This window comes from Acomys minous (assembly GCF_964271855.1).
Source record: "Acomys minous genome assembly, chromosome: 13".
NCBI lineage: Eukaryota > Metazoa > Chordata > Mammalia > Rodentia > Muridae > Acomys > Acomys minous.
Window position 1 is genome coordinate 17,779,173 of NC_140495.1, and position 16,092 is coordinate 17,795,264.

General features: G+C 43.6%; 1 protein-coding gene across 1 annotated transcript in view; it reads left to right on the forward strand.

Moving 5' to 3' along the window:
* The window catches only part of NEK11 (NIMA related kinase 11), a 205,745-nt gene that overhangs the window by 25,684 nt on the left and 163,969 nt on the right, over positions 1-16,092 (forward strand). The window contains exon 3 of the mRNA XM_084754389.1: positions 13,438-13,603. Coding sequence (XP_084610515.1) covers positions 13,438-13,603 — 166 coding nt within the window. The remainder of the gene's footprint in view (positions 1-13,437; positions 13,604-16,092) is intronic.

Genomic DNA, 16,092 nt, shown 5'->3' on the forward strand with positions numbered 1-16,092 from the left:
AAGGAAATTGCGTTTTGAGCCCGAGTGAAGACTACACCAGCTACACCACAGGCCTCAGGGACCCCCTGTCACAGGCCGGGGCTATGCTCAGTGTCGAGAGCTGGGTTGTGCAGAGGTGGATAGTAGGGGCAGCACTGAGGTAGGGGCCCATGGCGGGTGGAGCATGCAATGGAACCAGGGAGGTGCGAATCAACAGAGCCACAAGTTCCCTGGGACAAGAAGCTGAGTTGGGCCAACATCAGTGGTTTCTGTGAGAAACTCAACGAGACTTTGAGGGGCCTCCACTTGCCACCTTCTTGATGGCCCACAAAATCTAGTACCCACAGGAGTGGGAGGCCATTCTCTCACCTAGAGTCCCAATAGGAAGTCCCTGCGTCTATCCCAATCTCCTGGTAAGTGAAGACTTTGATGGGACATGCCTCTTGGGCTAGTGTCCAATTATAACCCTGTTGTGTGGTGGAGCGTTTTCTCGTTATATTCCAAGGAGTGGAATAGCTGAGTTTTGAGAAAGCCCTATTCCCAGTTTTCTGAGAAAGCACCAGATATATTTCCAAAGTGGTTGTACAAGTTTGCATTCCCACTAGCAATGAAGGAGTGTTCCTCTTTCTCCACATCCTTACCAGCATGTGGTGTCACTTGAATTTTTGATCTTAGCCATTCTGACGGATGTAAGATGGAATGTCAGAGTTGTTTTGATTTGCATTTCTCTGATGACTAAAGATGTTGAGCATTTCTTTAAGTGTTTCTCAGCCATTTGATATTCCTCTGTTGAGAATTCTGTTTAATTCTGAGGCCCATTTCTTAATTGAGTTATTTGGTTAGGTGATGTTTAATTTCTTGAGCTCTTTATATATGTTGGATATTAGACCTTTGTCATATGTAGGGCTGGTAAAGCTCTTTTTCCAGTCTGTAGGCTGTTGCTTGCAACAGGTACTTTTTGGAGGGTCAGTGGGAAGCTATAATTTGTCACTGATGGGAACAAAATGACAGGAAACCAGCATAAACTGCAGTATAAGACCAGTGTAAAAGATTTGGACCAACCAGGCGTGGTGGCGCACGCCTTTAATCCCAGCACTAGGGAGGCAGTGGCAGGTGGATCTCAGTGAGTTCGAGGCCAGCCTAGTCTACAAAGTGAGTCCAGGACAGTGAAGGCTACACAGAGAAATTCCGTCTCGAAACAACAACAACAACAAAATAAATAAATATTTGGACCAGACTTACAGACTTTCTTAATGGTAATTTAAGCTTCCAGGTTACCAGGCATGGCAGTGCCTTCCTGCAGTCCCAGAACTCAGGAAGGATCTCAGTTTGAAACCATCGTGGATTTCTTCAGGAGACCCCATTTCAGGTGAAACACAACACTGCACTCACAGAGCCTCGAATCCCTAACCACAGCATCCTGTGTGCTGGGCGGGCTGCTCTAGCAGCCTGTCCTTCATTGTCAAACGACATTGCATGGTTCACTGGCTTTCAGGGGCTGGTGCCCTTTCACTTGGCTGTTCTTCAAATTAGCCCTCTCTCCTCTGGCTCTGAGAAAGCCTAGGGCTATTTGACACTCTTGTCCCCGGCAGGCTTCTGGATCCCTAATTACTTATAGCCTTGCTACTTAAAGTATGGTTCCTAAAGCAGCAGCCCTGGCCAGTACCCTGGCCCTTGTTAGAACAGTAGACTCCCCGGGTCTTCCCTAGACCTGCCATACCAGACCAGCATCTGAATCCATTCTTAATGTCATGCAGTTTCTGTGCTTTTTAATGGATTACGATATGTTCATGTTCATGAAGATAGCTGGGGTAACTGGCTTACCTCAGGGTTCTATCATTTATTTGTGTTGGGGGAATTCCAAACCTGATGTGCTGTCATGAAATATACACTTAGTCTTGTCAACAACAACCATGCCATTGTACGGTAGAGCATTAGACATTATTACTCCGGCCAACTGTAGCCCTGAACCTGTTAGTCAACTTCTCCCCATCCTTCTTTCTTCGCCATCCCCAGCTCTGGCACACACCATTCTGCTTTCAGAAGCAGCATTTAACAGCTCCTGCGGTGATTAGTATGCACAGTAAAATGTGAGGAGCGCTTTAAGATCCCGAGTCTCTTAATAAAGCCCTAACTGGGTATCACACCTTAAAATTCTAACAACTTTCTTCCTGTCAGCATCTGAACATGGAAACACGTTGATTTATCCTGAAATAAACTCCAGAGAACTGGAAACAGAACTGGTTGACAGTTTCACATGGGGCCTCCTTTTTCCTGTCCTGTCCTCAGTGTCACCCATGAGACTGTGACCTTCCATGTAGTTGCTCTGGACAGCATGGGTGTGCAGGATGAAGGGCACAGTCCTTCCTGTGCTGTCCGTGGAGTTCTCAGAGGTCAGGGCACTATCTTTAGCTAGGCTCCCCTCAGCAGGGAGGCCTGTCTAAGTGGAGATGGGCTGGTCATGCCTCTCCCTGGCTCTGCACCCTCTGACCGCCCACAGCGGCTTGTGAATGTGCTACAAACAAATGACTGTATCAGCTGGCATCGGGGAAGCTAGATCTTTCCTAGTTGTAGATTCTGGTTTGAGCTCTGTTAGTAGATAAGGCCTTGACCTTTTCGTTGTACACAGCAAACTTATTTTAGCATCAGCACAACTCAGCAAAACTGTAAGACCCAGAAGCAGTTGCTTAAATTCTCTAATGGAGAAACTCTAGCTGGCCTTGTTTTCCTTCCTGGTCCATCAACATGAAGAAGGGGCTGAGGGCTGGCTTCGGGAGTAAAGGGCTTACTGCTCAAGCATTAGCATCTGAGTTCGCTCCAGCACCCAAGCAAAACCCATTCATGGCTGTTAGCTTTTGATATTCCAGTTCTGGCAGTGTGTGTGTGTGTGTGTGTGTGTGTGTGTGTGTGTGTGTGTGTGTGTGTGTGTGTGTGCATGTGTACGTGTGTGTACATTTCTGTGTGCTCGTGTGCATGTGTGTGAGCAAGTGAGTCCCCAGAGCTCACTGACCTAGTTTAGCTAATCCATGAGCTTCAGATTCAGTGAAAAGACCCTGTCTCAAAAAATTAATAGTGAGAATGATAGAGGAAGACACCTGACGTTGATGTCTGGCCCCCACAAATGTGGGCACACAAAAAACCACATATGTACACACAATACAAACCACACATGGCAATATACCATAAAAGCTCAAATCCATTAAAAACATAAGGAATAATCTACTTTATGCTCATTAGGGTTTAGTTCATCACCATAATGGATGATATAGAGACTAAAATTTAGAATTCCCAAACTTTAAAATACTTGTCTTTTGTAATAAGACTAACTAGTACCTGTTACAAACACCACTATGGGGATTTATTTTATTAAAACTCTTGATGATGGTGATGGTGGTGATGGTGGTGGTGATAATGGTGGTGGTGATGATGGTGATGGTGATGATGGTGGTGATGATGATGATGGTGGTGATGATGGTGATGATGGTGGTGATATAGATGGTGATGTTGATGGTAGTAATGGTGGTGGTGATGGTGATGATGGTGGTGGTGATGGTGATGATAATGGTGGTGGTGATGATGCTGATGGTGGTGATATAGATGGTGATGTTGGTGGTAGTAATGGTGGTGGTGATGGTGATGTGATGGTGGTGATGGTGGTGGTGGTGGTGATGGTGATGGTGGTGGTGGTGATGATGATTGTGCTGGTGGTGGTGATGGTGGTGGTGGTGATGTTGATGGTGGTTGTGGTGGTGGTGGTGATGTTGATGGTGTTGGTGGTGCTGGTGGTGGTGATGATGATTGTGCTGGTGGTGGTGATGTTGGTGGTGGTGGTGGTGATGTTGATGGTGGTGGTGGTGATGATGATTGTGCTGGTGGTGGTGATGTTGGTGGTGGTGATGATGATTGTGCTGGTGGTGGTGATGGTGGTGGTAGTGGTGGTGATGATGCTGATAATGATGGTGGTTGTAATTTGCAGTGCTGGGGATAGAACTCAGGGTCTTATACATACTAGGCAAGTGCTTACCATTATATCACATAACCAGCCCCAAAGCTTAGATTTCCCCGTTTTGTATTTGGAAAACTAAAATCTCTCCTACATCATAATTTAATTTTACTTTAAGTAGTGCTTCCACTTGATCTAGTCAAGAAAATGAAGTTTTTAGTTGCTTCTTAAAACTTGTTTTGTCACTTTATCCTTGTTTCATGGCGTCTTTGAGTTATTATCTCATTAAAGTATACAATTCTAATATTTTCCTCTAATATTAAAAATAAAAGTATGACAGGAATTATTCATCCCAGTATTATATTTCAGTTATTAACCAAATATTAATTATGAATTTGCATCTTATAACAATCATATCAAAAGATGATCCAATTTTCCATGGTAAATTATTTTTTCATATCCATTCTGACATTGTTATGCTCCTTAATTTCCTTGCTGACATAAACAGAATCTTTGTGGGAACTCAGTACTTTTTAAAGTGTGGACAGTAGTTACTGTTCTTTTTGCTATAATTAAATCTCCTGACAAAAGCATCTAAAAGAAGGAAGAGTTTATTTCAACTCCCAGTTTGAGGATACAGACCACCATCTGCTGCAGAGCTGACCTTGAACTTTAGATCCTGTTTCCAGCTTCCAAGTCTTGAGATTGCAGGCATGGGCCACCAGGCTTGCCTCAGTTTGGAGCTGTCGATTTGAAAATGGGTAAAGTTTTCTCTAAGTCTCACAAGATAATTAATGAAGAGGAGACACGGCCTCATTAGCACCTCGTCAGAAGGAGGCCCATATTCCAATCACTAGTTGTTGCTTTTGCTTTTGTTTTTTGTTTTTTGTTTCTTAGTGCTAAGGAAGGGAGGAGAGTGGGTGGCATGAGTTTTTGTTCTTTAAAACATGTTGTAGATTTCTTCATTGTTAGACACCAAGGTGCTCTATGACTAAAATAGAAAATAAAAAAACCTTACCTTTAGAGACAAAAATTTCTTTTTTAGAGTCAGTGGTTGGTTCATCTGTTAAAGATGGATGCTGCCTCTGTTGAGATGTGCCCTAGGACCTTCCTTAGGACCTGGGTGATGCTGCCTCTGCTGAGATGTGCCCTAGGACCTTTCTTAGGACCTGGGTGAGATTCATTTAACATGTCAAGACCTTCCTGGCTTGGGTGCTGTCATTGTCTGATCTCCAAGTGTCAGGCTTACCTTTAAAAATGATGAAAATACACTCCCAAATTGGAAAAGAGGTAAAATAAGGGCTTATGTGTAGGAAAACTGGGTGGCCTTGCACTTGTTTTGGGCAGGGTGACTGCAGTGGGTGTTACCATTTCTCTGCCATATTGTGAAATGACTGAGCCAAGCTGTTTGTCCAGTGTCACTCACCTCTTTTTTTCTTTGTGTTAATGTTATTGCTAGCTCCCATGGGTACATCAACTTCCAGGAAAGTGCTATTCCAATACGAAGAAAGCAGATTTGTAAAATAAAATTTCATTTTCTGATTGATCTCCTGATAACAAGGGTCTCTAAAGGTCAATGGAGGCTCATGTGTAAGAGCTGTGACTCATACAGGAACTTTGACTCCAGTGTTTGGGGTACTGTTGATCAGCAGAAGCTTCTGGAATAGCCACTATGTGCCAGAGATTGTTGCCATGAACAGAATATGACAATCTTCAGCCAGAGAAGGACAAAGCAATAGGTGTGGACACAAATGACGCTAGAGGTCTATGTATGTCTAGTTTCACTCAAATACACTGGGTGCTCCCAGGAGAGGGGGACGTCCATGAGAAGAACATATGAGCCTGGCCTTTGAGCACCTACAGTCTAGCAAGAAAAGTCCCTGTGCTGACCAAGCATGTAATTAGGCATTGTCACAGACAGACAGGAGAGGACCCTATCCTATAGTTACAAGAGTTAAGAAAGCTTTGATATGAAGGTTTTCCTCAGTGCTTCTATACAGATAGTAGGATTTCTACCATGAGTGTCCACTGAGCCTCAGCTCCATCTCCAACCATGACACATTTTGTTCTTATGTTTCTTATTTGTAAAAACTGAAAAAAATCACTGGATTCATAAGTAGTGATTTTTAAAAATTAGGCAATACCCATCTTCCAACTTTCCATTCATGAAAGTTCTATTTACTCTTTGCTCCTTAAAAACAAAAAACAATATGTAAAATGTGTTTTAGTACCAGTGTTGGAGTTATAATCTAGACTGTACTCAGAAATAGTGAAAGTGCCACAGAAAAATGTCTGCAGTAGTTCACTTACTGCTTACTTGTAGTGTTATTTGCTCTGTCTGTCTATCTAGTTTATCCATTCATCTATTTATCTATCTAATCATCTACCTATCTTCCTATCTATCCATTTATTTGTCTTTCTACCATCTATCTATAATCTGTCTATAATATATCTCTATCATCTAGCTATGTATCTATGTACGTATCTATCAGTCTTTCATCATTATCTATCATCTATCTATTATCTGTCTATCTGTCTATCTGTCTATCAGTCTGTCTATCTATCTATCTATCTATCTATCTATCTATCTATCTATCTATATTTGTGACACTTGATTTCGCTTTGTCTAGGAATCACTATGTCCTACTGTTAATCATTTCCTAGCTACTGTTCTATTGATGTGAAGAGAAACCATCACCAAGGCAACTTATAAGAGAAAGTATTTAATTGGGGGCTTGCTTGAAGTTTCATAGGGTGAGTCCGTGACCATCCTAGTGGGGTGTGCGGCAGTAGTCAGGCACGCATGGTGCTGAGGCAGTAGCTGAGAGCTTACATGATCCACAGGCAGCAAGGCAGAGAAGAGAACAACCGTGGGACTGGCATGGGCTTTTCAAACCTCAAAGTCCACCCCCAGCGGCACCTCCCTAACCCTTCTCCAGACAGTTCTACTAACCAGGAACCACGTATTTAAATGTATGAGCATATAGGTGCCATTCGAATTCAAACTACCACAGAGTTTGAATCCCCGGAGTCTCGTGCCTTGAATGTGGTCCTCAATTTGCGGTACTAGTTTAGAGGCTGGAGGGAGGGGGTGAGTGCAAAGTCCCACCTAGCTGAGGGGCATTGGTGACTGACAGTTGTCAGGAATGGTGAAGTCTGACTTGTCAAGTGAGGAAAGCATCGGCAATAATATTCTAATTGTACCATTCTCCCTACCCTGGAATTCTCTCTCCAGCTTTAAGTATCTTTAGTTTTGGGGTGTTTATTTATTTATTTATTTGGTTTATCAAGACTGGGTTTCTCTGTGTAGCCTTGACTGTCCTGGGCTTGCTTTGTAGACCAGGCTGGCTTCGAACTCAGAGAGATCTACTTACCTTTGCCTCCCTGAGTGCCAGGATTACAGATGTGTGCCACTACGCCTGGCAGTTTTCAATTAAAAAAATATTAGTGTACTAGCCAAAAATTATTAGCCTTTGCCATTACTTTTCACACTCTCCACTTACTGAAGTTACCTGTGGTTTAAAGGAGGTGAGATGCCATTCAAACAGGATGTTAACACTACTGTGAGTCTTCTGCTCATGAAGTGGGAGAGCAGTACTGTGGCCTCAAATCCTTTAGAAGAGTCCAAATTTCAAGGAAAAAAAGAAATTAAATTAAATCAAGCGAATTAAGCCTCTGGCAGGTCAGTTTCCACCACCCCAGGTCTAGCAGCGACCTGTGGTCATGCGCTGCAAGGCCGGCTGTGATACTCAACTGCACCTGTCAGGGCTCCTGGGTGTAGGTTAGAAGGGCGAGCTGCCTGATTTAGCTGTGAAGGACAACAGATAGCTCACAGCGGTTGTAGAAGGGTAGGGAGCAGGGCAGAGGTCACAGCAGCACCAGTGATGCTGCCCAGCCCCTGCTTCAGCAAGAGGGAAGCCCTGTCCACCACTTCTTCTTATGGCTCAGCCCCATGTTGAAATCTAAGGTGAGCACAACCGATTTATCAGAACATCAGTGCCCAAATTTAGGAGAGGCTGTGAGGTTTATATGTGTGTGGCTGTGGGGTCAGGTTAAGGTTGTCCGACTGTTTGTCTCCTGGAGAGAGCTGGATTCGCAGCCCAGGGGTCTACTTCAATATAAGAGAGCTGCGTCTGAAGACGCAAGATTGCTGTAATAACAGGTATGTGCTGCAGCGCTGGCTTGTGTGACTGCAACAGGCAAACAGAGGCCTTCTTGTTAAGAAAAGCATATGAAATATGGGCTGCCTTGTTGGACTGATGGGAAAGGGCTATCTTAAACTCTTCTTTGCTAAACACTTAGAGGCTGAATTTTTAAAAAGCAAACAAAACTCCAAACTTCTTATTTAGTTAAGGTTAAAACCTGTTTCCTGTGATTTTGTCTTAAACACATTGTTTTCCTAGTCCTGAAATCAGAAGAGCTCAGATACTCTACCCCAAGGTCGAAACATTTCTCTCAATTTAAGGTTGTAAATCTGTAGTGCATCAGTGTACACACCTTTTTTTGTTTAATATCTGCCTTCCCCAATACATACACGGAAGGGGCCAGAACCTCCCCAGTGCTCATGTTATGCTACATCTGGTAGGCGCTTACACCATGTACAGGTGGATGCTGGTGGCTAAAGCACAAAGGAAAGGGTCCTAGTTTTCTCTAAGCCTGCTGGAAAGCTGTCTGGTTCCAGCCATTGCCCTGGCGGGCCTCTCTGAGACACTGCCATCGCCAGAGGCCATTTTCACCTCCAGTGTTCAGGCAAGGCTCACAGGATCCTGGATATTGTAGAGCTTTCTGGAACACGTGTTTACATACCACTTGAAGGCCTGTCTACAGCTAGACACAGAAAATGTGCTTTTCTGAACTTTGTTTTTCTGTCTTGGAAAGAGTGTGTAGGCCTTCTGCTCTGAGCCCTCCTGTACATCTTGGAATTCCAGGTGGAGCTCTCCCTGGGTCTGTCCTCCAGCATCTTGGCTACTTTCAGGGGCTCAGAAGTACTCCATTTCTGTTCTGTTTCCTGACCCTCTCCTGCTGCCCTGATGCAGAGTACCTCTTTCTCTTCTGATGGTGAGGACAGTTCATCCACTGGCTAAGAGTCCCTCCAGATTCCTGTGTCTCAGGCTTGTCTTGTCTCCTGAAGAGTTTCATTTTATAGTGGTTCTCTCTTGCTCCTGAGGCAGTGTCTGCTTCCTGTTGAACAGGGAGATTGTGGAAAAACACACAGACATTTGGGAGAGAATAATGCATAGTTAATCTCTCAAAAGTGCCATCAATCTGTCTCATTTATAGAAACAGTGGGCTGATTTGAAGGGAAACAAATTGGCGACAGTTATCCCAATTTTTGAAAATCACTTTCCAAAGCTTGTCAGTTTACTACAAACTCTAGAAGGCAAAGAGCCACTCAGGCAGGAGAAGAGGGCTTTGAAAAAATGAGCTGGGCCTTCAGGGACAGCTCTCCTCCTTTCTGCTGTCATGGAGTTTTCCCCCAGACAGTCAAGACTTTGATAAACTAAGTATCTGTCATGCTATGTAGAAGGGATGGACAGGCTCCGAGCCACTGAGTAGGTGACAAGCTACCCTTGACTTGGCAAGCTTCCGCAGTGTCTACAGTGGCTACGGTTCTTACACTGTTATGCTACTAGAGTCCCTTCTGTTGGCCCAATGACAAGAGTTTAGGCAAGGAAGGCAGAGTGTGTACGCGTTCCCTAGAGACAGTATGGTAGATGCCAACTATCTTAATAGCCCCAGAGTCATCTGCTAAGCCATGGGCAATTGCAGTCTTATGCTTTATCATTGGGTGATCAGCCGTGGGGGACAGGACCAAGCCTCGTGGAAAATTTCATGCTCTATTGTCTAGTAGCTGATGATTGCCTGGAAAATAAGCTGCTCAAGCTTTTTATAGCACATGTTCCTTCACAGCAAGAGAACATTACAAGCCTGCGTAAGGCTTTTCTATTACCATACTTAACCACTGTGACTTTTACAGCTGCATGCCAGCCAGGGCATGAAGATGCCATTAAACTGCCTGCAGCTGCACACCCTTCAGAAGCCACAGTGGAGGATATGTCGTTATATGTCATTTCTTTCCCTTTGTGTATATTAACAGTTTGAGGTGCCACCTCTGAAGACAGGCCTATCCCCACTGTAACCCCAAAAGTCTTAATAAAATAGTTTTTCTATAGATTATTACCCACCATGCATTTCTGTAGAATCTTCTTCATTCTCAGGGAATGGGTCTAACAGGCTCTTTAGCGTTTAATTAAGCCAATGTGAGTGCACCTGTTAGGGAAGAGAACCAACTGTTGAAACAATTTTTAAAGTTGCAGCACACTGAAAGACTCCTGTAAATGGGAGAGTAGAGCCCAAAGCCTGTGCATCTTTTTGAGATAGCCCCAAGGCTGCCACAATCCATGTGCTCTTTGTGGGAGCTGGCAGTTTTCTTCCAGGCATGAGAGGGTCTTAAAATGAATGGACTATGGAAAGCCTTTGAAATGGACGTGCTAAAATGCTTACATTGCAAGAAATTGAATTCTTGATGATGTTTGTCTTAGAGTAGAAGGGTTTTATTCCTAGAGTTTGGAAAAGAAACATGTGGTGTGTGTGTGTGTGTGTGTGTGTGTGTGTGTGTGTGTGTGCGTGTGTGTGTATTGATCCAGAATGTTGGTCAAATGTTAATCTCCTAATACCAGAGGATGCAGGTACTTTTCAAGTTTTTGTATTTACACTCTCAACTTGCAGGGCAGAGTTTCTGACTTAGAATTTTCAATTTGTGGTGTGTGTGTGTGTGTGTGTGTGTGTGTGTGTGTGTGTGTGTGTGTGTTATATACACTCATGCAGGACTGTAAGGAAGGCAGAGGCTGGCATGGAGACATCTTTTCTCAGTCAGTTCTTCACCTTCCTGTCTGAATTATGGTTTCCACTGAACAGAGACCTAACTGGCTAGACTGGCTGGTGAGTGAGGCCCCAAGGATCCCTTTGTCCATCGTATTCAGATTATACCCAACATTTATAGATCCTAAGTTCAGGTCCTCGTGCTTGTGCAAATGTGTATCTCCCAGCCCCCTAATTCACGATGCTACTGCAAACATAAGCCACTGACTGTCACTCAGAAGTACGCAGTCCTGCACTGACTGCCACCTCTAAGCTTCCAAGCCCCGCATCTGACTGAGGAGCCAAGTCTAGCATTACATGAGGTTGCTCTTCCACAGTCACACAGCTGGAGAGAAAGACTGTCCAAGTGAATGAAAAGCTTGGAGCACACATTTTAAAGATTGATAAGAGCCTTCTTAATCAGTATAATTGGGGCTGGTATCTAGGTAGATAGAAGAAACAATTAGTAGATTGGAATGACATCCATTGAAAGGTAAATTTAAAGCGGTTGAGCATTTCTTTAAGTGTTTCTCAGCCATTTGATATTCCTCTGTTGAGAATTCTCTGTTTAGTTCCAAGCCCCATTTCTCAATTGGGTTATTTGGTTTGGTGGTGTTTAATTTCTTGAGTTCTTTATATATTTTGGATATTAGACCTTTGTCAGATGTAGGGTTGGTGAAGATCTTTTCCCATTCTGTATGCTGTCGCTTTGTTCTCTTGACAGTGTCTCCTGCCTTACAGAAGCTTCTCAGCCTCATGAGGTTCCATTTATTAATTGTTGACCTTAAGGCCTGGGCTGTTGGTGTTCTGTTCAGGAAGTTGTCTCCTGTGCCAATGTGTTCCAGACTCTTCCCCACTTTTTCTTCTAAGTGACTTAGTGTCTCTGGTTTTATGCTGAGGTCTTTGATCCACTTGGATTTGAGTTTTGTGCAAGGTGACAAATATGGGTCCAGTTGCATTTTTTTTACACATAGACATCCAGTTAGACCAGCACCATTTGTTGAAGATGCTATCCTTTTTCCATCGAATGGATTTGGCTTCTTTGTCGAAAATCAAGTGACCATATGTGTGTGGATTCATATCTGGGTCTTCGATTCGATTCCACTGATCAACCAGCCTGTTGCTGTGCCAGTACCATGCTGTTTTAATTACTATTGCTTTATAGTACAGCATTTCACACCTCCAACTTTATTATGTATTGTCAAAAATCAAAAATTTCTTTGGCTAGATCCCCTTCATCTTTTTTTATATAGATCAGACCCACCCATAGTTAGTTTTCCAGGTTTATCTCCTATGGGGTAGACTGAGAACTTAGAACTCCAAGTTCAGATTAGAGTTTTACAAGCTTACCCTGTTAAGAACTCTCATGTCAGTAACATCAAAGTGTGATTTTTGCCTCTTGCCAATTGCCAACTTTTTTGGTAAGGCTTTGGTTCAGTTTTTTCTAGCAAGGGTAATCTGTTATTCACCTTTGATCGGTTTATATCATATGTAAACTCATAACAGCCCAATGGCATAGACAGACCTTGGATTGGATCCAATGATTCGGGTAAGCATGTCTCCTAAACAGAGGGACAGAAGGTCATGGGCATGCCAGAGAGTCTGCCAGCTTTGGGCACTCCATATGGCAGGGACAGAGTGAACACCTGTTAGACATGACTGGAGTCTGATGGCTAGACAGAGAGTTGGTGTATGAGCTTTAATTAAGAGTTTCCACTCATATGCCAAGGTAGTAACTCTTAATAGTTTCTACAAAGTGTTTTCTAGCAGGAGTCTTCCAGAACTTGCTTTAATGAGCAGCCAGGCTCCCTGGCAATCAGCGGCATCTGTCTGCACAGTATAATTGGCATGCTAAAGCGCTGTCCCCAGGCGATCTAGTTTACAGTTTGACACTCTAATTGGTTTGCTCATCAGACTATTTCTTTTTTCTTGGATGGGGAGAGGTGGTGTTTTGGTCCACTCTTCATGGTGCTACTACAGTTTTTAAATTAATGATTTGAAGATTTATTGAGCCCTTCTATTTATCCACAATAGAGATTCTGTCTATCTCTATCAATGTTTTCAGTTAGAACTTTGTTTTCCTAAATCCTGCTAGCAATGAATTATGGTATGCCCAAGGCAGTTAGGAGGGAAGAAATAGATGTGGTGCATACAGACTGACGTTCAGTTAATAGGGAGAGGAGAGAGGAGTTGGTACACAGCAGAGTGAAATGCAGAAAGGGAGAGGAGGAAGGAGGGCAGTATATAAGACAGACAGAAATAGAAAAGTAGTCATGAGTGTAGGTAAACAGATACAGACAAAATGGATCACACGGAAAGGGAAACAGATACTGTGAAGGAAAGCAAATGTTTTATGAGATGGAGGAGGAACACCCCAGCAGTAGTGCTCCAGATTTCATGTCTGCCCTTACAATTTGTAGAGGGCACAAGAGGCTGTGGGACACCATGGTACTCTACTGGCCAGGGCAGGAAGGGCCCGGGGCAGGAAGGGCCCAGGGCTTCAGTACCACAGCAGGCAGAACGAGACCCTTGAGCAGCTGGTCACTTGGGCATAGTGAGGGGGCTCTGTGCCCCTGGCTCAGATGCATTAAAGACATGTCTCAACTCTTAATGTCTTTCTTTTTCTTTTCTTCCATTCTTTTTTTTTTCTGTAGAAAGGTACTGAAGGAAATCTCTGTTGGAGAATTAAATCCGAATGAAACTGTGCGGGCCAGTGTGGAGGCCCAGCTCCTGGCCAAGCTAAACCATCCGGCCATTGTCAAGTTCCATGCAAGCTTCGTGGAGCAGGATACTTTTTGCATTATCACAGAATACTGTGAGGTGAGACTCTCCCCTCTTAGAAAAATCTGTAAAAATATCTGTCACATGGTAAACATTTTATATAAAGAGACATATCAAAAGTTCCAATATCAAGCAGCAAATTGAATTCTAAAGGCCTGGGGTCTCACGTCTTGGAGCTAAGAATAATCTACTCTAAGTAACTGACAAAACTAATTTCTAATGATTGTTTTTCTCCCTTTGGCAAATCAGTCAGGGTGAATATATTTTAAGGCAGCGTCTCTGTAGGGAAGTGCTTGTATACATATGGGGGGCAGGTGGCCCAAACCTCCTAAGATAGCATAATATAATGAATACTTAGATGGATGTCTAGGCTCTGTGCAAGGCCTGGATATAGTGGAGGCACAGCGCACATCTTGATTTCCAGTTCTATTGCATGAAACTTGAAATTGTGAATATGTCTGTTTCTCCCAGAGAAGTCTTTGCTATTTATTGCCTTGTGAATTGCCTTCGAGTATTTGCAGTTTTCTCTGCTGGTGTCTGTTCTTTTGAAGGAAGAGCTTTGCACTTTACTGAGCTTGAAATGAGCAGGAATCTTAGAAAGGTGAGAGAGGAGAGCATGGACGGTGCAGCTGTGGCGTGGTCAGCGTGGTCACAGCTCAGGCCAGTATAGGCCGGGTGGCTGTGGCTGTATCAGGCAGAGCTGCACAGAAGATGACTCGCTTAAAGTCATGCCTAGATGGTCTGGGAGCTAGGCGAGCCAAGTGCTTCCAGGGGATTAGAAGCCATGGGGAATGAAGTTAGTCAGCTCATCACTTAGGTGACTCCGGAAACCCAAAGAAGTTATTTTGGATAGAAAGAAGTCTCTTTTGGGAGCAGAAAGCAAGCTGGTTTGACTCAGAGAATTTGGACAGCCAGATGGAAGGTGCCATATGTTTGAGGGGCAGAAGGGAGAGTAGAGAGCTGAGATTGTACCTGAAGCTTTGCCCTGTGTATCACCCACTAAGAAACCACTAGTCAAATTCATCCCAATGAACTTGGAGTAGTCTAAACCTTGGCCCTTGTCCTTTAAACCACTCTCCTGGCTTGCACCTTCTCTGCTTGGAAAAGACAGGAAAGGAGGCAGAGATACAGGCAGACAGACAGATACACGTACACATGTATGTGTGAGAGAGACAGAGGAGGGGAGGGGAGGGAGTTGGCAGTGATGAGCACCAGTTACTTGGAAATGTAAGTTCTTCACCTAATGGTCTGTTGAGATAGTAAGGTGGTGAGGAGTGTTGGGTGGGAGCACTGAGGAAGCCACTATGCAAAATGTGTCTCCAGTATATGCAAAATTACAGACATCTGCGTATATGGTTATTCTATACTCTATCTGTTACTGGTTAAATACTTTTTCTTCTTTAGCTCATTTAGTTGATAAACTTCTATTTCACAAAAAATTGACTACATTTGATGATTATTTTCACCACTGATGATTTTGGCACGCTCATTTATTTATATACTGTTGATTTATTGTCTCATGTAGTTCAGGCTGTTCCTGAATTCACTATGTAGTCATAGCTGGCCTTGAACTCCTGCTCTCCCTGCCTTCATCTCCCAAGAACTGAGATTGTAGGTGTTGGCCAACACACTGCATCTTCTTAAAGATATGTTCCTTATCTTAAAGCATCTTAAACTGAGGTCACGTTGCTCAGTAGGGGGTGGCGGGAAACTGGAGTGGCCTGCACTTGTGCCTTCTGCTGCAGTTGCCTCTAGTCACACTGGCTTTTTGTCTTTTGAAGTTTTGCAAGTGAAATTAAGGAAGTGTTTAGTCTTAATTAATTTAAAATGAAGTGGCCTGTGCAGCTAGTGTGTGCTATGTGCAAAAGGCACAGATAACATGCTCTTTCTTTTCCCAGATTAATTTTGATTAAAAAAAAACACTGTAATTTTGAGCAGCAGACAGGTTGTGAGACTAGCCCAGTGTTCACCCACATCTCCTTTCTCCATATCTCACATTTGCTTCCTTATTTCTTCTTTCCATTTATATACACTCTATCTCGCTTTTCCCTAAACTGCTTGAGAATAAACGTGTTTGCATCTTCAACCACATTAACGCAAAGGCCCACATGATATAGAGGCTGAGGCTCCAAACTGTTTATTTGAAAGTGGTGACAACTCTAGAAAGTGTGGCCTGGGGACATTGCGTAGAACATTGGTATCATCCCTCTAATGGTGGTGTCAGATTGCTAGCCTCCTCACTCTTTTCCTCCCCAGCTCCGAGGGCATGAGTAGCTTCTCCCAGCCATGTGCTCCCCCCATAATGATCTGCCTCACTGTAGCCCCAAAGCAGTAGAGACGACTGACCACGGACTGGAACCTCTGAAACCCTGAATTAAAATAAACCTTTCCGGCTTTTAAGTTGATTTTCCCAGGCATTTTGTCACGGCAACAGAAAGCTAACATGGCTTCAGATTGAATATTCCCTTGTCCCAAATTCCTACTGGATTTTTTGAGGCCAAAGGCCCCCTCTTTCACAACTGCAGTAC